The sequence below is a fragment of the Perissodus microlepis genome, chromosome 11, assembly GCF_051167445.1.
Source record: "Perissodus microlepis isolate ML-2025 ecotype Zambia chromosome 11, ASM5116744v1, whole genome shotgun sequence".
NCBI classification, from domain to species: domain Eukaryota; kingdom Metazoa; phylum Chordata; class Actinopteri; order Cichliformes; family Cichlidae; genus Perissodus; species Perissodus microlepis.
In genome coordinates this window covers 1,817,301-1,840,684 of record NC_140471.1, presented here as the reverse complement: position 1 = coordinate 1,840,684, position 23,384 = coordinate 1,817,301, and the positions used below count along the sequence as shown (strand labels likewise).

The following is a 23,384-nucleotide window of genomic DNA, read 5'->3' as shown; positions in this document are numbered from 1 at the left end:
GTGTGTGAATGTGTGTGTGAATGGGTGGATGACTGAATGTAATGTAAAGCGCTTTGGGGTCCATAGGGACTGAGTAAAGCGCTATACAAATACAGGCCATTTACCATTTTACATTATCAGGAGGTTGTTTTTTTAAATCTTTAACGAGAGTGTTAGTTGGAGACTTTCATTTGCACTCACTGGTTTGGTAGAATTTAAAACCACTACTGTCTGTAACGTGCAGGAAATATGGTTTATGTTAACACACATTTTTATGGAGTTAATAAATAATGTGATAAATCCTCCCTATCTATTAAAAGGAGCGACAATAGCGGGAATACAAGAAATATAAAACAAATATGTTCTGAATAAAGAAATGTAATTCCTGCGAAAATACAGTAATTGTAAAATGTTCCTAAAATATTGTTACATTGGCATTAAATCTTTAGCTAAAGTTTAAAATGGTATGAAAAGTGATTTGTGATTTGAAAGCAGTATATTATTAGGTATATTCAACCATGGCAATAAAGTCACCCAGTAGGGCCAACAGCCACCCATTTTGTCCATTTTTAAAACCACAACTCAACATGAATGAGAACAAACACACATTCATCAGTGCTGGTAACAATACAATGTTTGTTCTGTGTGGGACCCATGACCAGCAATCAGATGCAGGTATTACCAGGTTTGGACTTTTTATACTTTTGCACCAGAACAGAAAACAGTGGGCGACCTTCAGAGAGGCGAGCGTAGACCAAACAGAGCCTGGTTGGGGCTGACTGTCATGTACCCAAGGTAACGTCATGACCAAACAGCACGTCCCACAGTTTTCTGGGGGGTTAGGCAAGCCGCCCGGCAGGGGAGCCTCTCCACAGTGCAGACCAGCATACTGTTATGTAGCTACTGTGTGTTTGTCGAGACTAATCCCACAGTCTTCTGGCTCCACATCTTCTCAACATGATGTCTCTCCATCATCTATTCTGCTGACTTTTTAGTGAACACTAAACTACAATTCAAGCTACAATACATGACATTTACTGAACTCTGTTTCAGATGCTACAAACGTATGCTGAATGCTTATCAAATATTTTCATTTGCTTTGTTGGTGTAAAGATATGAAAAAATCTATAATTTTATTTACTTATTCAAAGTAACTGGAATACTTATGGATCTGTGTTACAAGCTAATCTGGAGATATTAGTAAGCATGGTCTATAAGCAAGTCATAGCATCCCACTAGCTTAGAGAAACATATGCTATATAAATGCCAAGCCATTACATTCTGGAGTGATTGAGTAATGCAGATAGTTTTGCATTGTCCATGTTCTGAGACCTGTATAGGTCATCTGAAAAGTATTCGCAGTGCTTCACCTGATCCATATTTGTTTCATGTTGAATTTTCCAAAGTTGATTAAATTAATTATTCACCTCAAAATTCTAATCTCAAAACTCCTTGATGACAAAGTGAAACAAAGTTTTCTTGAAAACAAAAATGTAACATGTATAAAAGTTTTCACACCTTTTGCGTGACACTGAAAATTGGGCTCAGCTGCATTCTGTTTCCAGTGATCATCTGTCGGATGTTTCTACAACTATGTACGTCAGAGCACAAAGTAAGCCATGAAGTCCAAGGAACTGCCTGTAGACCTCTCAGACATGGTTACTTAGAGGCACAGATCTAGGGAAGTGTATAGAACGATTACTGCAGCATGACTGTCCCAATGAGCAGAGTGGCCTCCATTATCTGTAGATGGAATAAGTTCCTAGAGCTGTCCATCTGGACAATCTGAGTGATTAAGGTGACCAAGAATGTGATGGTCACTGTGACAGAGCTCCAGCATTGCTCTGTGGAAAGATGAGGACCTTCCAGAAGGACAAACATTTCTGCAGCTCTACACAAATCACACCTGTATGCCAGAGCTGCCAAGCCTCAGTAAAATAGTTTTCTCAACTTTTTATAATTTCATAAGAGTTATACGCAACCATTTTTTTCACTTTGTGATTAGGGGTGTAAAAATAATTCTGAGGTGAAAAATGAGCCTAATCCAGTAGTTTAGATTAGTTAGAGGAATAAAGCTGCAACAGGTGTGTAACAAGTAAATGTTGTGACTACTTTCTGGCCCCTCGAGCTGACCGATGTTGTGATTTGGCGCTGGATAAAAAAAATGCACTGTAATTTCCCTGGTAGAGCTGTTCAGTTTTCATCATGTGAGCTAAAGTACTTCGATAGGGTATTGTGATTTATATTATTCTCTCTATTTTAGTTCACCCTGCTGAAGTTTCACTGGGAAGGCCTTGAAAAAGTGATGGAGCCTGTTGCAGCACAATAACCATCCTGGCTCTATGAACGACATCAACGACTTCCTAGTGTGTTGGTTGTGCAGATAAATGCTCTCTCTATACTGTGTGTGTTATGTAATCAAGAAAAAGTTCAAAATGATTACTGTTACTATAGTCAGAAGTTTCATTCTTTTAGTTCTGTGAGTACAACAAATGAACTTGGCCACTATCATCTGTGGTGTTTTTGGAGCCAGATGTGAACTGCTACTTAACCTGATTGGAAAACATTATCTCTCTTTGAGGCCTAATGTATACATAATTTGCAGGAAGACCACAGCACACTGATGAGATGGGAACATAGTTTAAGCCATAATGACTTGTGAAAAACATTGTACTCACTTTAGTATTTCATGAAAGTGAACACTTTGTAAATGTGAGTTAGCACCAACCCTTAATGATATAGCACTCTGAGCCACTCCGCTACTGGATTCACTTTTCTGACGCAGTAGCTACATCTAACTTTTATATACAGTCCAGTGTGGAAGCGATGATAGAGTCTGGACAAAACCATCTACACAGCTAGATGCCATTAAAGGCAAGCTCTCTTATTTTCCTTCTTGTCATTTGCATAAAGTGATCCTTTAACACAATCTGGAATCTTGCAGCTACTTCCCTGTATGCTCCATTCCAGTGTTTTGTTGCAAGTCATACATACAGTATATACCATGCTTTCAAGGCTTTGCACGCAAATGTTTATGATATGACATACAGCATATCTCTTATTGTGTTATTAAATATATAAGATATTGGTCGCAAAAAAAGTGTATACCAAGTTGGTAGCACTTTCTATTACAGCTCAGTAATAATGCAGTAATAGTAGAGTAACAAGGGGAAACAAGAGCGTAACAATGTAGTATTTTCTAAGTTATTAGTATGCAACTACCGAAGTAATAACCACTTAATATCCAAGTAATATCATTGTTGCAACAGTGGTTACAGCTGAGTACTGTTACACTTAAATATATGTAATTGGATAACAAATCTGGGGTTAATAATGTGGAACTACAGCTCGGTAATGAAGTGATAATAGTAGGGTAATAATGCAGAAACAAAAACGTAATAATGTGGTAATTTTATTACGTTCAGTTACCTGCAGTAGTTTCTGTGTAATAAGAAAGAAACAGAGCTGCAAAATGCAAAACTGTCCGTTGTTATTTAATAATAAATTAATAACTAATATAACATCAAATCCCAATAATATATTAATAACCTATTAAAACAAACTTGAAAAGTGAGTGAGTATTACCTGGAAACACCTGTGGTAGGTTGTGTGTAATAAGCATAAATAGAACAGCCTGCAAAGAGCTGGCTGCCAGTAGGTGGCAGACTGCTGCTGTAGGACTGCAAGGTAAATAAAACCCTTTTTTAATTCCTTAAGTTATATTCAGGACCATGTCTGTTGTAGTTATTACATCACATACTGTCAACTTACACCACGAACAAAGCAGCTAACAGCAGGTTAGTAGCTAACGTTAGCTTACCAGATAACACTTAGAGTAGTTCTAAAAACTAAGATTGCATAAAAGTAAGATCGTCATGAAATAAGCTCACCGTTATTATTGCAAATATGGATAGAGAACTAGATGTGGTTAGTTATACTTTCAAATAAGCATGTGTATATATGTATATATATATATATATATATTTACCACCAGTAAATTTTGTAGTGGTTTATTTCTGATTATAAACATAATGGTGCACTGTTTCAATAGGACAGTCTGTATCTGTGAAATTGTTGCTCAAAGAACTGCCAATTACATCACACTTGTTTTAACATTGTTGTTCTTTTAAAACTTAAACTTTAAGTTTGTTTTAAAAGGTTTTTTTTTTACCTGCTTATTAATATGCTATTAAATAGAAACAAGCAGTTTCTGTTTCCTGCTTATTACACAAAAACTACCACAGGTAATTGAATTGTAATAACTTAGAAATTACCACAATATTGCGCTCTTGTTTCCCCGTTGTTACTCTACTGTTACCACGTTATTACTGAGCTGTGATAGAAAGTGCTATCATAAAGTGTTTCTATTTCCATTTCTGTTAATTTTCTCAATCTAAGGGTGCTGATTAGTTGAGAAGATTTGGCAGAAGGAAAAAAAACAAACACAGAAAAAGTTTACATTCTCACAGAAAGTCATACATCTGATCCATCTCACATGTTTTGGGTGGGGATACCTACCTGTTGTGATGGCTGTTAATAGGTCAGGAATGTGAGGAGGGAGAAGGAAAGCATGCAGGAGCACCACTGTCATATACTAATCACATTGCTCAAAGTCTTCTCAAACCATCCTGCTGGACTACACGTAAAGCATCTAGCTACATGCACAGAGGCCCCCATGCATGGTCATGGGCCTGGTCAAAGAGCAAGGTTGACCCCCAGCAAAAAAGTGGGACTTGTGCTAGAAAAAGGGGGGAGGCAGAGGCGTCTACCTTGCTGCATGAGAGCTCCAACTCCGAACCAGAAACTATTAAGCAGGGTGAAATTGTTTTCCACTACATCCGAGTCAGGGTTGCAAGGGTGGGGGTTATACCACTCGTAGGGACTAAACCTGTGACAATTAACAGAGAACATACACACACACACACATATTTTTACTGCAGCTGCATAAAGACACAAGAGTATACACTGAAAGAGACCAAGAATGGTCTTCCTACCTGGGGAGACAAAGGAAAGAACACAAAGGTTAGTTAATGTTCAGAGACACTTCCCAAATCAATAAGCATTGCTATGCCAGCATGCTTGAGATCATGTTGCTGTTAATTTGATTCCTTAATGAAAAGCTCAGTTATCAAGATACAGCCTAAAAATTCTCATCTGAATTCCCTTTGTGTGTTTTTCAATTTTATTACCATAGAATGGTTGGGGAGTGGGTTTGAGCAGCACTGATAATCCAAAGTGCCTCGTCATGTGGATGTGCTCATATCAAAGGCAGTTCCCGCTGTAATTTAATCGATGGGTTCTGAAAATAACTCCATCGCCAGCCGAGAAAAGAACTAATAATCCTTATAATCTTGAAGGAGCATTAATATTCAGCAGATCAAATGGTTCATTCCCATCATGCCCACGCCAGCCCTGGTGATCCCTCTCATTCAAAGCACTCTTCAAGCAAAGAGAGTTCTCGTTTATTCATTTTAAATAAAAGTGACATTAGATTAGTAAAGGTTGATTGGTCTACGGTTAAGCGTCCTGACCTGATTTGGTTTGTGTTGAAGTAAAAGGGGGAACCAGCCCTCTATCTCGACTCAGCCCGACACAGTAATTTGAAAAATTAAATGGAAAAGCATAATGTAGGTTTTGTTGGGTGCAAGACGTTTTACTTTTCAAAAAACTCTGGAGTGGATGTTACTGATTCTAATGACATCTAATAATGATCAATAAAGTAGATAAAACTTCTGCACTTCAGTGTGTCACGGTTGTAATCCATTATCCCCTGGGTTAAATACAAGACTGTTATGAAGATGTGTTGCTTTATTGATAAAATGACAGCATTTTATCAGCATTAGTTAATAATGCAGAGTTAATAACAGCATTGGTGGAGGTGTGACTCTGAGTGTGAATTGTTGTCTGTCTCTATGTGTTAGTCCAGGATGCACCCTGTCTCGTCCTGTGGTAGCTGGGATAGGCTTCAGCCCCCCTGCAACCATGACAAGGATACGCTGAAGAGACTGGCTGGATGACAGCATTATAACCGTACACTGACACTGACCAATCTCTGTTGCTATTATATTATGGTTAGTGGCGGTGTTCCTTTTCAATCCTATAACAGTTAGAAGGGATATTGTGTATTGAATTTCATATGTGTATTGTGTATGGATCTGTGAATGTGCCCCTGATTTTTGATTTAAAACAATCCTCGGCATTAAAGCAGCTGTTCAGCTTATGATCCCCAGATTTGCCGGCTTGTAAAATTTCAATTCAAATTGAGTTCAGCTGAACTGCAACCTTGGAGAATGCAACAATGTGACCCAATCCCTTGTGCCTGTTTCTCAGTGAATTTGTTCCAGTCATGTTGCAAACAGCCAGGTACAGTTCACTATGAGCATGGTTAAGCAAAGTTGTCATTAGTATTATGTGAATGACATGTTAGGCTGCTGCTATCGGTTGGATGCAATGAAATTTACAAGAGAGAACATAGCTTAACTTGTCCCTCACTATAGAGACGGTTTGCTGTCACTTCGATCCGATTATATTTTCCTAACATTATCTCAGGTCATCTATTCTTTGAGCAAGGGTAGCACAGAAGCATGAAGCAAAACAGGAGAGTTCATCAGTGGCACAGAAACAATGTTCTGCTTTCTTTAATCATCAGGCTCTTACTGCAAAAAATGCCAATGATAATGTATGACAATACTAATGTCAGGTGTTACTGAGAGTTCATCATTTATGTAAGTCGCCATGAAAATGAAAAGTATTTATGTGGGTTAAAAGTATTTGACCCATTATGTAACTCTCTTGTTATTGCCCTACAATTCTTAGTTTCAATCTTACTGTTGTGTCTGTGTCATGAGGGTTTTTTCCATGTGCTCTGGATTTGTCCTTAAACAGAAACACAAGCTAAGGTATTACTCATTCTAAATTGGCTGTGCGTGTAGGTCAGCAGCAAAGAAAAACTCTCGATACAGTGCTATGGAAAAATATGTGCCTCCTTTTCACACTTCCATGTTTCGTATCATTAAAGAAATTTTAACATTAGCCAAAGATAATAAGAGTAAATACGAAATACACGTTTTAAAAAATGATTTCATTTACTAAGAGAAAAAAAGCTATTCAAGTCTACCTGGCTCCATGTGATAAACGAATTGCCTCGTAAATCTTGTAATTGGTTGTGCCTCCCTTGCCAGCAAGAACTGCAATCAAGCATTTGCGATAACTGGCAATGAGTCGTTCCCATCATTGCAGTCATTGTCCTGCTGCATAACTCAAGTGATCTTGATTTTAAGGTCATTAAGTCATAGGCAAATTATGGCTAGTCATCCAGGTCCCATCACATCTAACCTTCAGTATCATGTTCAGTTTAATGTTAGCTTCATGGCAGATGTAACATGATTCAACCCCTCCAAAAAGTTCCACTTTTGTCCTGTTTGTCCCAGAATATTTCTTCTAAAAATTCTGAGAATCATTGAGATGTTTTGTTGCAAATATGATGTCTTTTGCCTTGGAACCTGAAATCACAGAAAATATACTTTAGAAACTAAACTCGCTAAATGTGTGTGTGTGTGTGTGTGTGTGTGCGCGCCCATCCTGTGGGTCAGATTGGAGTCTTTGCCCTTGCATTAGAGCACAGGTGTCAAACTCCAGGCCTCGAGGGCCGGTGTCCTGCAGGTTTTAGATGTGTCCTTGATCCAACACAGCTGATTTAAATGGCTAAATGACCTCCTCAACATGTCTTGAAGTTCTCCAGAGGCCTGCTAATGAACTGATCATTTGATTCAGATGTGATGACCCAGGGTGAGATCTAAAACCTGCAGGACACCAGCCCTCGAGGTCTGGAGTTCGACACCCCTGCCTTAGAGGGTACTTCACCACAAAAGGAACAATTATATACTAAGTGAGTCATCTGTATTTTGGGTTTCTAATTATTTTGTTAGTTTAACATTCTATGCTGTTTGTTGGTTCACCTCACTTTATTTCATTTTCACAAATCAGGAATGAATCAGATACGAACACTTACAAAAGAAGGCTCGACTGCAAACCAGAAAAAGCTAATGCTGTTGGGTTACATGGTGGATGTTAAGAGTTTAAAACTGGTAAAATTCACTTTTCTTAGTAGTCACTTTAATTTAAATCTAATATCCATATAGGACTGTGGGATGCTGAGGAGTGACTTTAATATGAGCACATATTAACATAAATGTTATCATGAAAAGACTAAAGTCAATTATGCTTTGATATGACAGGCAGAAATATTGTACTTTTGAAAATACAGACAAGAATTAGAAGTCAAATCATGAGTCATAGTTACAGAGTTTAGATGAGAGACATACTGCAAAATACGGACAGATTATGGACACATGATTTTATGTCTCTGTTTGTAATTGTTCTGCGGAAACATTTTGGTCAGGATGCTGAGGATGTGGCAACTTTGTTCTCCAAAATGTAACAAATGGCTAACAGATGAGATTTAGAAGAGATGTACTATATGTTTTATCACCTGCACCAGAAGCAGTGGAAATGCTTTTTATGTCATTAAGACAAACATACAGGGGATAACATACCGTTACACTGACACATGTAACAGGAGGAAACAGGGCAGGTGTCAGAACAACACAGTCATAGTTCAGCTGTGCATTCATGTAAATTAAGCCTATAGCTGGAAAAGAAAGCTGCTCTGCTTCTACCACTGTAATTTCAGTCCTATTACTGTCTGTTTGGCAGCGTAGCACTCATACTTCAGCCACTGGACCAAACAGTGATACACAGAATAAAACACAAGCATACAACATTAAATGTGTAATGTGCAGTGATGGGAATAACAGCGTTACAAGTAACGGCGCTACTTTTTTCAGTAACGAGTAATCTAACTAATTACTATTTCCATTGTTACAACGCCGTTGCTGTTACTAACAAGAAAATGCGGTCGCGTTACTATTTTTTCAACAAACAGATGGTTGAAGCTGTGTTCAGCTTACTGCATCGTATATCAGTTGCACGGAAGTAGCTGTAAGTAATCTGGGCGCTACAGCTTTAAGCAGCTGCGCGCTCCTGCAGACAGACAATCACTTTCTGGCACAAAACCTGGAGCTAAGGGGACAAAACAATGGCATGAGTGCTGCTGTTTGACTGAGGAAGAATAAAGTAGTCGTGGTAAGCCAATCACATGACCACTTAAAGACAAAGCAACAAGGTGACATATACCAGTTTATAAACTGTGTGGCCACGTAAAACCAGAGTCATGATAAACAATATATATGCCTGTTTTTCCTCAATAGTTTTGTCACGTTTACTGTCTAAGGACAGCGCAGCGAGACCTCTCTGCTTATGACAAAAAAAAATATATATATATATATATATATATATATATTTTTTTTTTTTTTTTAAAAAACAGCTGCTTTTCTGGTGGAAAAATGCACCACATCAACCAATCAAAAATGATGATATGGCAACATGACATTTGGTTGTTTAGGAAGAGGGGGAAGATTTAGGAGTGACAGCAAGAGAGAGAGAGAGAGAGAGAGAGAGAGAGAGACAGCAGAAAAAGAGTTTTGAGATGTGAGAGACTTGTGACCTTTAGCGTGTTTGGAGTGTGTAGTTAATTTGTTGTCTTGTGTAGTTAGTGTGTAGTGTTGTGGATAATTTTGTGTTGTGTGTCAGAACAATGAGGCGACTGCTGTCTCCAGGTAGAAACAGGAGTGACACACCTGCTGCTGTCAGGCCTGCAGGTATCAGGCTGTGATGTTTCCTTTATAGTGGACAGAAATTATTTTTTTGGAGTGGCACAAATAATTTGTGGCATCTTATTGAAGAACAGCTGATTGTTCTGTAAATAGTTTGAAATAGTTACAAAAAAAAGGGTAAAATATAAATGGCTGCAAATAACATTGTTTGCAAAACTTGTGCGTATGATTTTAAAATTGACAATTTATATTTACATTTAAAGTTATGATTCAATAAACATGTTTGTGGCTGTTACAGTACAAAATATAACTTTTTCTACTTGGATTTTATGTCTTTTGTCTGATTTTAGATCAATTGTGTTAACACAGTTTGTCAAAATGAAAACATGACTGTAAATTCAGACACGTGAGGTTGTGCTGAAAAGGATGAGACCAAACAAGCCAAAGGAAATGTAGGTGAAAGGTGAAATGTGGAGGAAACATCAGAAGTAGTTAAAATGGCCAATTATACCCTGGACCCCAGGGTTAAACTTTTTTTTTTAAGTAACGCAATAGTTACTTTTCAAGTAATTAATTACTTTTAGAATCTTGTAACTCAGTTACTAACTCAGTTACTTTTTTGAAGAAGTAATTAGTAACTATAATTAATTACTTTTTCAAAGTAACTTGCCCAACACTGGTAATGTGTAGGCTCTCTCTTCCTCTCTCTCTCTCACTCTCACACACAAACGCACACACACACACACACACACACACACACACAACTTGCTTTTTATATCTGAGTGAGGACATCCAATTGACATGATGCTTTGCCTAGCTGCTTACCCTAACCATCAACATGAACCCTTAGTCTAAACCTAATTATAACCTGACACTAAACCCAGATTTTGAGCCTCAGAGATGCCTCCAAACTTGTGGGGCCTGGAAGGAACTGTTGGTCCCCACAAGTATAAGTAACAGTCGGATCTTTGGTTTGATGTATAAGTGTGCACACATACACACACAAATATATATTAGCAATGAAACTCAGCTGTGGGTCTTGCTTGTAATATTTTGCCTTTTAAGACCCTGTGTTTTACAGTGTTGACTGAAATGAGTGTCATCTCATCATTTAACAGATAAATGACCACGAGCACCAGTCAATTTACATTTACAATCAAAATCCACAACTAATGCAGAGAGTTGAATGAGCTACACAAAGGTGACAATTTGGTACATTTCTGTTTGTTTCAGTTTTTTATAGTACCAAATATAAATTTTATAGTACCAATTAAAAACATCAGTAAGGGCAATATTATGGATATAATTCCAATACGTTTTTCCCTTTTCACTATTCCCTATTTGAATGAGTCTGTGAGCTACTTAGATCAACTGGATCTTTTTGGAAAGACACGTCTTCTCAAATCGTGTGGTAAGAATCTAAAGTAAATGACATTTACCTCATTTGTATGGCTACCCCCGTAGGAACTGAGTCAATAACAGCTTCCAGCACAAAACTCTGGCAAATGAAATGTGAAAAACTAACCGCTGAAAGGGGTGCAGCCAAAAAGTATCCTTACCTCATTTGAATTGATGTAAAGACACAAATCACATTAAGAAATAATCTAAAACAAATAAAGGAAGCAAAACTCATGTAAATGACTATATACTACAGAAAGCAGAAAGTGAGTGAGAAGACATTCAAAATATTCACCAATCAACCACAACATTAAAACTACATGTATTGGGGATGCCATGAACTCTGGCACACCCCACAGTTGAACCCAACTAGGACACTGGCAGATCAGCTGATCTCAGTGCCAGCCCTCTCTGGTTGCTCAGCTGACACAGTGTAGGTCCAACCCAGCTTCTCTTATTGTGCTGTATCTGACTAATGATATATCATATCTGTTGCTATTTATGACTTCTCTGCTCTTTTCTTTACTGGGGTAGTGAGGCAGAGATGCACAGGGAGGGATGTAGAGTTTTGCTTGGCAGCTTATCCAGCTTAACCTGGCCATGCTTCCCCCACGGGGTGTCTGTAGCCATTGTGTGTTATATTAGCTGGGTAAGGTTAGTTTTGTCAAGAGAAATGAATTTGTTTATTTATTCATTTTTGAATAAATGGATGGTGAACTTTAATTTACCTTTCACCAATTATACTGTTGTGGCTGATCTATTACAATAAAAGAACTAACATAATAATTAATAGTGTTTAATAAACACATATTTTTTTTAAATCACATAATTGGGACACATTCCCAAAATTTTCTGTTCACTCTACATAATATTTCTTTTCAATTTCCCATTTCACAAAGTTTTGTAAGACTCGAATGTCTTACAGTCTACAGCCAAACCATGCAGCTGTAGCCCAGCATGCAGTTGTGTATACAGGAGAAAAGACGGAATAAATTGAGGGGGACATTTATACACTTACCAAGCACATGCTTACTGTAATGATAAATACAGATAGGTGCATATTCTGAGCCAACTTAGATGACAGTTGCTGCTTTATATTCTCTTGTGTGATCATAACGCCAGTAACATTGGAAAACACGTTTATTAACGGTAAAACTGTTGGGTCATGGAACAAGGTGCAAGAAGGCTGGTGTGTCTCCCAAAAGTTTTACAGTTAACACAAACTTCCCTTTCTCTTTTTACTTCACCGGGCTCCAAATAGCAACCACGAGGACAATCAACCAGATCAAACTGGTGAACCTTCAAAGAGCACTGGCCTACTTCAGTCTTTGAAAGAATCTGTTTAAACAAATACACACTACATTTACATGTAAAGACACTGATGTGTATTTAGATAGAAATGTGTTAGTAATGTCTCTTTAAACATTTCCCATGACTATTTCATGTTGGCTTGAAATAAAATATCTCCCTCTGCTGGTACTACAGCTTACTGCAACTTAAGCATGCGTGTCCTTTTCATGCATAAGAGAGGCTGACGACCGCATGGTGGACCAGCATGTCTAATACACGCTTTGCCGTGATATCGGGTTAAACACAAATTTAATATATCATGACCAATCTTTCTTTAAACTTGAGCTACTGCCAGTTTATGTCATGCAAAAATAGAAGAATTTAAGTAATACATTACAAGGATTTGAAAATGATATGTCTGTGATCCCACTGTATGTATTATTGTGTTAAGTAGTCCTAAATTATCTAAATTACCTGCTGCATAAGTATCATATGTCGCTTGTATCTCATACATTATTACTTACTTACGTGTGTGTCTGAATTACAGCTACTAAATCAGGTAGAGCTGCACAGCATTGTTAAAGATAAACTTGCTTTAAAACACAAGTCGAAAAAATCTATTTTTAAGACATTCATCGAGTAGAGCGCTAAGGAGAAGAGACCAAAGGACTGCAGCCTGCACTGGGTTCACATCAGGCTTTCACAGTACAGAACAGTACATTCCTTTTAACAATTAGAGTACTTTTTACATTTTAGAGCAGAACATCTTATACAAGCAGCTGATTTTGTTTATTTCATTTTACTGTATTTTATTTTAATTTTCAAGTGTTCAGTTATAAAAGATTATTTTACGAAAGAAATCCACAAATTAACAAATTATTCTGTATCATAAATGTGATTTCAGGATTTGTAACAATCCAAAAAGTTCTAAAACTGTTTGATAGTTCAGCAAGTTCAATAACAACACTGGAGGCCAACTTCAAGCCAGCTGCACAAGTCACCATCAAGTGCGTATTTTGGAGATGGAGATGCTCTGTCCCCACTGCTGTTCGGCATAGGCCTGAACCCCCGAAGTGAGATAATTTAGAAGAGTGGCTACGGATACCGACTACGGAATGGAACAATCTGAATATCATTTGGAGTGGAGAAATGTAGTCGGATGGTAACTAAGAGAAGGAAAGTAGTCAGAACCGAGGGAATTGCACTACCAGAAGGTAACATTGCAGATATCAAGGACAGCTTCAAGTAACTGGGAATCCTACAGGCAAATGAGTTCCATGAAGAGGCTGCTAGCAAAGCCTGAGGAATCAGCTGAATGGGAAGAACAACATCTGGGCTATCAACCCCTACAGGCTGCCAGCTATCAGACATTCTCCTGGGATAATAAGATGGACTAAAGAGGAGATGGAAGCTCCTTACCATGCACAGAGGGTTTCACCCCAAATTCAGCACCTCGGGACTATACCCTAAGTGGAAAGAAGAAGGCCGAAACAAAGATCATCCATGAGCACAGAACAAGTGCAAGATCAAGAAAGGCTTGGGTCTACCAAGTGTTGCACCAGGCAAGAGCCCAGGCTGTGCAGAGATGCCCCTGATACAATCCAGCACATCTGTGGTGATACATGCAGCTGCACCGAGTGATAGCACCAACAGGAAAAAGGAGTACAAGAAACTCCAGAAGTACCAAGGTCTGAGAAAAGAGCATCAGCAGATGTGGAGGGTGAAGGCAAAAGTGATTGGAGCAGTTGGTTCATTGACCCCCAAGCTGAGTGAGTGGCTCCAGCAGCTCCTCTGGATCTCAGGAACAACACCTAGGATCTCTGTCTGGTTAGAAAAGATTAAACTAGCTCTTGCTTTTTACATATTCAGCGATGGAGCAGAGGCAGCAGAGAAACTACAGATGAGCTTGTCATCAGATTCGACTGAAACTATTATGGGTTGTAACTGGAAAATATGAGACAAAACTAGCTAAGAAATTGTCACATTTGAAGCAAGGTGAAGGAATTAAGAGAAAAGCAAATACTACATGATCTGCGAGACACTGGGGAGAGTGAGGAAAAGGTGGGAGAGGGCAGCAGCCTTCACATCTAGCTCGACACATCACACATATGCACATATATGAATGCACAATCTCTTTGCCACCCTCTCAGACACATGCACACAGGCTGATCAACGTACAGCTTTCCTTTCTGAAGTGGTTCTGTGTGTGTTTGAAACTTATGTACTGGCATCAGTGTGAGCAGATCCAGGCCACTTATAGACTAGCAGCCACATTAAATGACAGTGTGAAAGGAAACATTTTGTTACAAATGTCTAACAGTGGTACCCGTGTACCAGCATGTGATCCTTGCTGGTTAAACTGTATTAAACACATTGCACAGCAATGATGTCAAGTCCAAACTTTGACCACTGATTAGTGTGAGCACTCCTTCTAAGTGACTGCATGCTCTCGATTCTGTAATTACAGAAATGATCTCGTTAGTGGGACAAGACTGAGCAGTTGTAGCTAACTGTGTGTGTGACTGTGTGTGAAGCTACAATCATTTGAATCACTTTAGTAACATGTTACCTGGCTATGACAAACAGCACACAACTGACACCCAAGTAAGCCAGCAGAATATACATCCAGATATCAGGCGAGAGGGGGTTGAGGAAGGAGAAGACCCCAGGGTTGGTCCCGTTGGGCTTGTGGTACAGTATACTTATACCCAGCGTCATGAAGGGCTTGGAGAAGTCGATAACCTTCTCGCGCACATATGTGATGGTGAGCGGAGCCACTGCAAGATCAGCTTTCTGTCAATAGGAAACATAAAAGGAAAGAGGAATAGGCTATAAGTTATGGGTACGGGAGGAACTTAGAGGCAATCAAATTAAGCAAACAGGGTCTTTACACACTACAGAGTCTGTCTTGAGGCACTTAGCTAGAAATTTAAAACCCTCTTTATCTTTCCACCCATCAAGAACACCTCCGTAATTAAATTCACTTTTTGCTTTCTGGAAACTAAATCAAAACATTCAGTTATTTCCTCTGTCTGCTTCCTCCTTGTGTCAGTGTAGACAAAATAAAGACCCTGCGGATGTGAGGACACTTGGTTAAGATGCTGCAACATGTTAGCTTATAAAAATATCATTATTGATTTATTTTTTAAATTAAAATATTAATGCTTGTTTCCAAAGTTTACACATATTATATTGTTTGGAAACCATTCTTAGACAGCAAATGTGCTACAGAAATAGACAGGAAAATCACACCACTACATCTTAGGTGAAAGCTATGTTGGTGTTGACAGTTCATAAATCTCAGGCTGCATTGTGACTCTAAATTCTAAACATCCACAACAAGGTCAAGTAGCTCATTCCTCAAAGACATATCCTTTTTGTATTATGAAGGTTGCCACTTAAGGATAAATAGACTGAGCTCACTGCTGATAGATGGAAGTCTATGATAACATGCATCTGTGAATCCATTCACACTATTAAAAAACAACAAACAAAATCAAACAAAACAGCAAAACAAAACCGGAGGCTCTGTTATGTTCTAGAAAATATTTTGGTCCCATGGTTTCTGTGTACCTGAAGTTTCACTGCAAATCAATGAAAAACTGCTCACTATTAAACATTAGTGAGATATCAGTAAATACTGAAATAATCACAATCAGTAAGTGAAAAATGAACAAAAGATCCTCTAGAGGGGCAACTTTAAGACGACAAGGAATGGTTTTACAATTGGAGGATGCTGATATTGTTTCCCTCGTCGTCTTTTCTGTGCTTTTGACTCGGCTGGCTGACTCGAATGAGGTAACCTACAGATGTTGCACAGCTAGTCCAACTCAATCAGAATATCACGTCAAGCCATGCCATTGCCAGAAGGTTTGCTGCATCTTCCAGCACAGTCTCAAGAGCACGGAGGAGATTCCAGGAGACAAGGAGAGGGCCATCGAATGTCCATCAGCAGGACCTGTATCTGCTCGTTTGTAGAAGGAGGACCAGGATGAGCACTCTCCAATCCCTACAAAATGACCTCCAACAGGCCACTGATGTAAATGTCTCTGACTGACAAACTTCAGGGTGACATAGGGGCCCAACATCCTCTAGTAGGCCTTGTCCTTGAATAATAATATGTAGTATGATCAATATAAACTACTACACATGTGCATTTATAATAATGACCCTTGAAAAAAGACATAAAACCATAAAAAAGAAGTCATGATAGATATAAAAATGAAGAATACTGTGAAAGAATTGCCATACCAAAAATAGTTCTGATTTTATTTCTTTTATGGCCACTCATATTTATTGTGTTAATGCAGTAACATCACTGTTTTACAGGTTGGGGATTTGAACATTTCATGGAAATGCCCGTTGATTTGGGATTATCCTTGATCCCGACCCAACTCTTAAACTGAACATTTCGTAGCTGCATATAAATACACATCTGTGAGATGATCAGGAATATTTTCTTTCTCTAATGGTTAAAACATTATTTGTGAAGAAGTTCATGAAGTCATTACTAGTTAACATTAAATCAATGTTAAAGGCTCAACAGAGCTCTGACTGTTTGTCAGCCTGGCTACAGTGCTGAAGAGAAACCATAGGGTTGTTCTTATTTTCCTTAATCAGTGATGAATAGTAAGATGTTCTAGCTTAACGGAGCAACAATGTTATGTTACAGAGCAACAAACTATTTTTTCTAAATTGGTGAGATGTCATTTTATCTAGCTTACAAGTTATCTACTTTAAAATGTGCATTTAAGAGTTTTATCAAGGAGAACTTCTAACTTGTTTTTCAGAGAAGCCACAGAGTCGTACGCAGTGAAGATGTAAAATTATTAACAAGATAATAAACTACTGTAACATCTGCCATGATGAAATGTATTCCCTACTGCTGTGTAATCCATTATTATAAATGTAAAACTAGAATTGATCAGACAACAGAGGGTTTTCAGGGAATATTGTTTAATGATCACTTTCTGTGCATTTTGATGGGTTCTTTCACATTTTGAGAGAAGCCAACTGAGTTTAATAACAGATGAAGTGACATGTTGATGCTCTCATTTTCAGCATCTACATGGATGTTAAAATGACACAATAATTATTTTGTATGAGCCGAGCGCTACATCAGATAAATTCTGAAAAATCTGAATCTCTTAGTAAGGGCCAGGTAACAACAAATACAAACACGCTGAGGTTAATTATAGAGTTCCACAGGGTTCAGTGCTAGGATCTGTTTACATTATACATGCTTCTCTTAGGCAGCATCATTAGAAGACATAGCATACATTTACACTGCTATGCAGATGACACCCAGCTCTATCTGTCCATGAAGCCAGATAACACACACCAACGAGTTAAACTGCAGGAATGTCTTAAAGACATAAAGACCTGGATGGCCGCTAACTTTCTGCTTCTTAATTCAGATCAAACTGAGGTTATTGTACTCGGCCCTGAAAATCTTAGAAATATGGTATCTAAGCAGATTCTTACTCTGGATGGCATTACCTTGGCCTCCAGTAACGCTGTGAGGAACCTTGGAGTCATTTTTGACCAGGACATGTCCTTCAACGCACATATTAAACAAATATGTAAGACTGCTTTCTTCCATTTGTGCAACATCTCTAAAGTTAGAAATATCCTGTCTCAGAGTGACACTGAAAAACTAGTTCATGCATTTATTACTTCCAGGCTGGACGACTGTAATTCATTATTATCAGGAAGTCCAAAAAACTCACTGAAAAGCCTTCAGTTGTTTTCCTATTACTATTTCCTAATAAGATTAAGTTTTCTCTAGAAATACCACAAGTTTTCTACTTATTTCTAAATATAAAACTTTAGAACATCAAATCAGTAGTTTGTCTCAATTCATTTGACTGGACTTTTCTACTTTGTTCAGCTCAATTTAGCACGTCATCCTCAAGTAAGCTTCTCTCTCAGCGTACACTTCCTGGTCTTTTGAGACCCTGTCTACTGCAGTCACTTTCTGTCTAACTCAAGCTTGCACAAGACTCACAACTTGCAGAGAAATGGGCCCTTTGACCATGAAAATATCTGTCACGACAATCTCGCACTGCACTGATCAAGAAGAGAAGCAGAACAGAGGAGAGAGGAGAGCTGTGAATAAGTTAAAGGAGCCTTGACCCCTTATGGGTGCTGCTTCTAATGAGGTCAGATATCGACTATTGGGCAAGCAGCCTCTTCCATTTTTCTGCCCATGCAGTTCATCCTAACTGGGATTTTGTTAGGTGTAATGCTCTACACTGTGAGCAGATTGTGGGTGGTTGTGTGTATGTTTTTAATAAGCTCTATAGGGGAAACAACTCACAGATGAATCTATGCTCTTCTTGCATCACTGTCCTGTCAAATTGGGCTTGTTGTTCTCTTTCTGTTTTCATTTTTCACTTTCCTTCTTGGTGAGTCTGTAATACTCCTCACTTCAGTGAAATTTAGGTTATTTCCAGCATTTGGCTGGAAACGAATTCCACAGTTTAAAGAAGTCACAAAAGCAAAGACAACACCCAATGTAGTGATTGGCTATGGCACTTGTCCTACATTTGATAAATTAGTTTTTATCTTATCAACAAACCACTTATTTTAGCTAATCAATGAATTATTGTCAAAAAAGTCAACTGACTATTTAACTGACTACAATCCAATCTAGCCCACGTCAGTTCAATTTAAATTTATAGTACCAGCTCAAAACAACTGTTTCTTCAAGGTACTTTACATTGTAAAGTAAAATATTACGTCATGAAAAAATAATAATCTGACAATACCTAAGCACTTGGCAACAGTGGGAAGGGAAAAGTCCCATTTAACAGAAAGAGACTGAGGCAGCTATTTGCCATTAAGGTTGAGGCGTGAGGGAAGACAAACACAGAGAGAAAGAACCAAACACAAACTATGGCAGAGAGAAGACAAACTCTAATCACATGCAACAGAGTCAACAAGAAATGTCCAGTGAATTATGGGAAGTCCCTCAGCAGCATAATTAAGGGAGAGTTTAGCCCTCGTTATAAGTTTTTATCAAAAAGGAAAGTTTTAAGACTAATCTTAAAAGTATGGAGGGCGTCTGTCTCTCAGATTCAATTCAATTCATTTCAGTGTTATTTATACAGCCCCAAATCACAACAACAGTCGCCTAAAGGCACTTTATATTGTAAGGTAGACCCTACAATAATACATCCAGAGAAAAACCCAACAATCATACGACCCCCTATGAGCAAGGAGCATCGTTGTTGATAAACACCATAAATCCATTAAGTTCAGGATGATCTTGTTATTAACAATATTATATATATATATATATATATATATATATATATATATATATATATATATTCTTTCAAAGGCAAAAGAATGAGATCACAGATACAAGGGGTGAAAATAAGCTTTCTCTCAAGGGTGGATGGGCTCTCCCTTAGCATGGGATGAGGAGTTTGGGAGGGGCTCAGAGTAGAGCCACTATGCCTTCACATCATATGGAGACACTGAGTCCAAATGGACCATGTTCTGCACCTCCATTGCTAAGGCTGCTCAGGAAGGCCAGCTCTGTTCTGGGATGCACCCTGGACCCAGTGCAGGTGGTGGGAGACAGAAGGACTCTGGCCAAAATAACATCTCTGATGGACAGAGTCTCCCAGCCCATGCATGTAAATGTTGCTGAACTGCAGAGCTGCTTCAGTGACAGACTGCTGCATCCTCGATGCGTGAAGGAGCGTTTCCGCAGGTCCTTCCTCCCTGCAGCTGTCAGACTGTACAATCAGAACTGCTCCCAACAATCATAGATGTTTACATCTGCGCTGTAACTGCAATAATTTAACCAACTGATTCGCACTACAACCTGGGTTTGCCTCTTATCTGTAGTTAATTTTATTTAATTTAATAACTGTACAGTACTCTGTTTATAGTAACCACTGTCCTTGATGTAAATATGTAAGAAAAATTGTGTATGTTTCTGTTCTGTGTCCTGTGTACTGTTTGTTTGTATATGTGTCTTTTTGGCTGCTGTTACAACCAAATTTCCCCTTGTGGGACAATTAAAGGATTATTCTATTCTATCCTATTCTATTCTATTCTATTCTATTCTATTCTATTCTATTCTATTATGCAGCTGCAAAGATGGTTGATGCCTGTCATGGTGTCAGTCCATGAACCAGACAGTGGGCACTGGAGAATAAAGGAGCCTTCAAGCTGAAGAAGTCCTACTACAGCTTGGTTATCATGTGGGAGGCAATGCTCGTGGTTTGTGTGGTAGCAGAAGTAAAATCTCGGGTGTGCGAGGAGCTCGGTGAGGCCATCAAACAATGCCTTTGGTCTGCCTTAAAGTGATTCTAGCCAACCGTCAGGCAAGCGCTCTACTTTTACTGTGTATAGTAGTGGTGGGGTGCTGCTGACTTCAGCTGAGGATATACAGGTCCTTCTCAACAAATTAGCATATTGTGATGAAGTGCATTATTTTCTGTAATGTACTGATAAACATTAGACTCACATATTTGAGATTCATTACACACAACTGAAGTAGTTCAAGCCTTTCATTGTTTTAATATTGATGGTTTTGGCATACAGCTCATGAAAACCCCAAATTCCTATCTCAAAAAATTAGCATATTTCATCCAACCAATAAAAGAAAAGTGTTTTTAATACAAAAAAAGTCAACCTTCAAATAATTATGTTCAGTTATGCACTCAATACTTGGTCGGGAATCCTTTTGCAGAAATGACTGCTTCAATGCGGCGTGGCATGGAGGCAATCAGCCTGTGGCACTGCTGAGGTGTTATGGAGGCCCAGGATGCTTCGACAGCGGCCTTAAGCTCATCCAGAGTGTTGGGTCTGTTTCTGGTTCAAAAGTGGCTTGACCTGGGGAATGCGGCACCTTTAGCCCATTTCCTGCACACGCCTGTACACGGTGGCTCTGGATGTTTCTACTCCAGACTCAGTCCACTGCTTCCGCAGGTCCCCCAAGGTCTGGAATCAGTCCTTCTCCACAATCTTCCTCAGGGTCCGGTCACCTCTTCTCGTTGTGCAGCGTTTTCTGCCACACTTTTTCCTTCCCACATTCCCACTGAGGTGCCTTGATACAGCACTCTGGGAACAGCCTATTCGTTCAGGAATTTCTTTCTGTGTCTTATCCTTGAGGGTGTCAATGATGGCCTTCTGGACAGCAGTCAGGTCGGCAGTCTTACCCATGATTGCGGTTTTGAGTAATGAACCAGGCTGGGAGTTTTTACAAGCCTCAGGAATCTTTTGCATGTGTTTAGAGTTAATTCGTTGATTCAGATGATTAGGTTAATAGCTCGTTTAGAGAACCTTTTCATGATATGCTAATTTTTTGAGATAGGAATTTTGGGTTTTCATGAGCTGTATGCCAAAACCATCAATATTAAAACAATGAAAGGCTTGAACTACTTCAGTTGTGTGTAATGAATCTAAAATATATGAAAGTCTAATGTTTATCAGTACATTACAGGAAATAATGAACTTTATCACAATATGCTAATTTTTTGAGAAGGACCTGTAGATGAGCAGTGGAAGGAGATATTGATGACCTCATTCATCCCACTGAAACATCTTCTGTACAGGAAGCAGAGTCTGAGGACAAGGGCTGACCATTACGGTTGGAGTGGCTGTAGCTCAGGTGGTAGAGCAGGTCATCTACTAATCAGAAGGTTGGTGGTTTGATCCCTGGGTTGGTGGGTGGGCCTCTGCAATATTGTGTAGAGCTCTGGGATGGTGCCTCTGTATTACTGGAAATGTGCTCCAATTACAGACAGAACACAGGGTAACTGGATCATCTGTTAGTCAACTAAAGGACGAACAAGGCCATAGTATGTTAGGGTCAGTATGTTTGAGGGTGTGTGGGAGTTTGCCCAACCAGTCTGCATGTGGTTTGTAGATGTGGAAAAAGCTTTCAACAGTGTCACTAAGGTTTGTGTGTTTACTTCAGTTATTTTATATTAGCCTCATTATGACCCCAGTTGGTTTCATTATATAAATACAAATAATGTTTAGTTAAAATGACTAAAAACTAAGTGATATCACAAACAAGTCCCTTAAATAAGCTCCAAGATTGTTTATACTTGTCTTTAGATAAGTATACGTTTTGTTTTACGAAACATGCAAATTAACTTTAACTTTGCAAAATCTTTTTTTCTTTAGATGGCATATTTACAGAACTAATAATGCCATGAGAACAAATAAGAGTTGCTATTATTATTATTTTGCTATTGTTTATACAGTAAATTACGAGCTGGTAGTCCATTTATGTTAAATATGTCAATAGAATGAGGGTTAAGTAACTGAAAGTTCTCCATAAATAAAATGCATCACTAAATTTGATTGACTGATTGACTGAACCACTTTTATAATGATTGAATAATAATGCAGAAACTCACATGATCCATTAGCTCCTTGACCATGCCATTCCACTGGCCTGTGTTCTCATCCTGGACACCATATTTTCCATCTTCCACCAGGCGGACCTCGAAAGTAAAGCCTAGGATGTTGGCCAGCTCTCTGAGTAGATCAATGCAGTAGCCCTCAAAGCGGTCGTTTCCATAGAGTGGTTTGTCAGACTTCTTGAACATCACGTATGGTTCTTCCTGTTGGGCAAAATAGGGAGGAGGGATGAGTCTTAGCAGCACTTTCCATCTTTTACCTACAGATAAAGTGTATAGGTCATCTGATATGTGAGCCATGCAAACCCTGACATAAACTCCCCAGGTTGGTAAAGCATATATAAAGCTGCTGTGTGTGTGTGTGTGTGTGTGTGTGTGTGTGTGTGTGTGTGTGTGTGTGTGTGTGTGTGTGTTTTCCAGGCGTCCCAGTTCTGTGATGTGAGTTGGGGTTGGTACAAAGTGAGGCATGACCATAATAAGAGATAATCCCCTCATATCAGTTACTGTGTGCATCTCTCGGGCACGTCAGACTGGCGTTGGGCACAAGCTCAGCTTTCAGGGTTCCACATGCTTTAACAATAAGATAAGAGATGCTGATAGACAGACACAAAAAGGAGAGAGCAAGAGCTGGCACATACCCTCTGTTCACATG

The 23,384-nt window shown here is 38.8% G+C and overlaps 1 protein-coding gene across 3 annotated transcripts in view; it reads right to left on the bottom strand.

The window, feature by feature from the left end:
* grik2 (glutamate receptor, ionotropic, kainate 2) overlaps positions 1 to 23,384 on the bottom strand; it is a 346,843-nt gene that overhangs the window by 71,597 nt on the left and 251,862 nt on the right. For all 3 annotated transcript variants that reach the window (XM_084942889.1, XM_084942892.1, XM_084942890.1), the window contains exons 11-13: positions 22,730 to 22,936; positions 14,911 to 15,134; positions 4,749 to 4,867 (exon numbers count right to left, since the gene is read on the bottom strand). In XM_084942889.1, the coding sequence (XP_084799015.1) occupies positions 4,749 to 4,867; positions 14,911 to 15,134; positions 22,730 to 22,936 (550 nt within the window). The remainder of the gene's footprint in view (positions 1 to 4,748; positions 4,868 to 14,910; positions 15,135 to 22,729; positions 22,937 to 23,384) is intronic.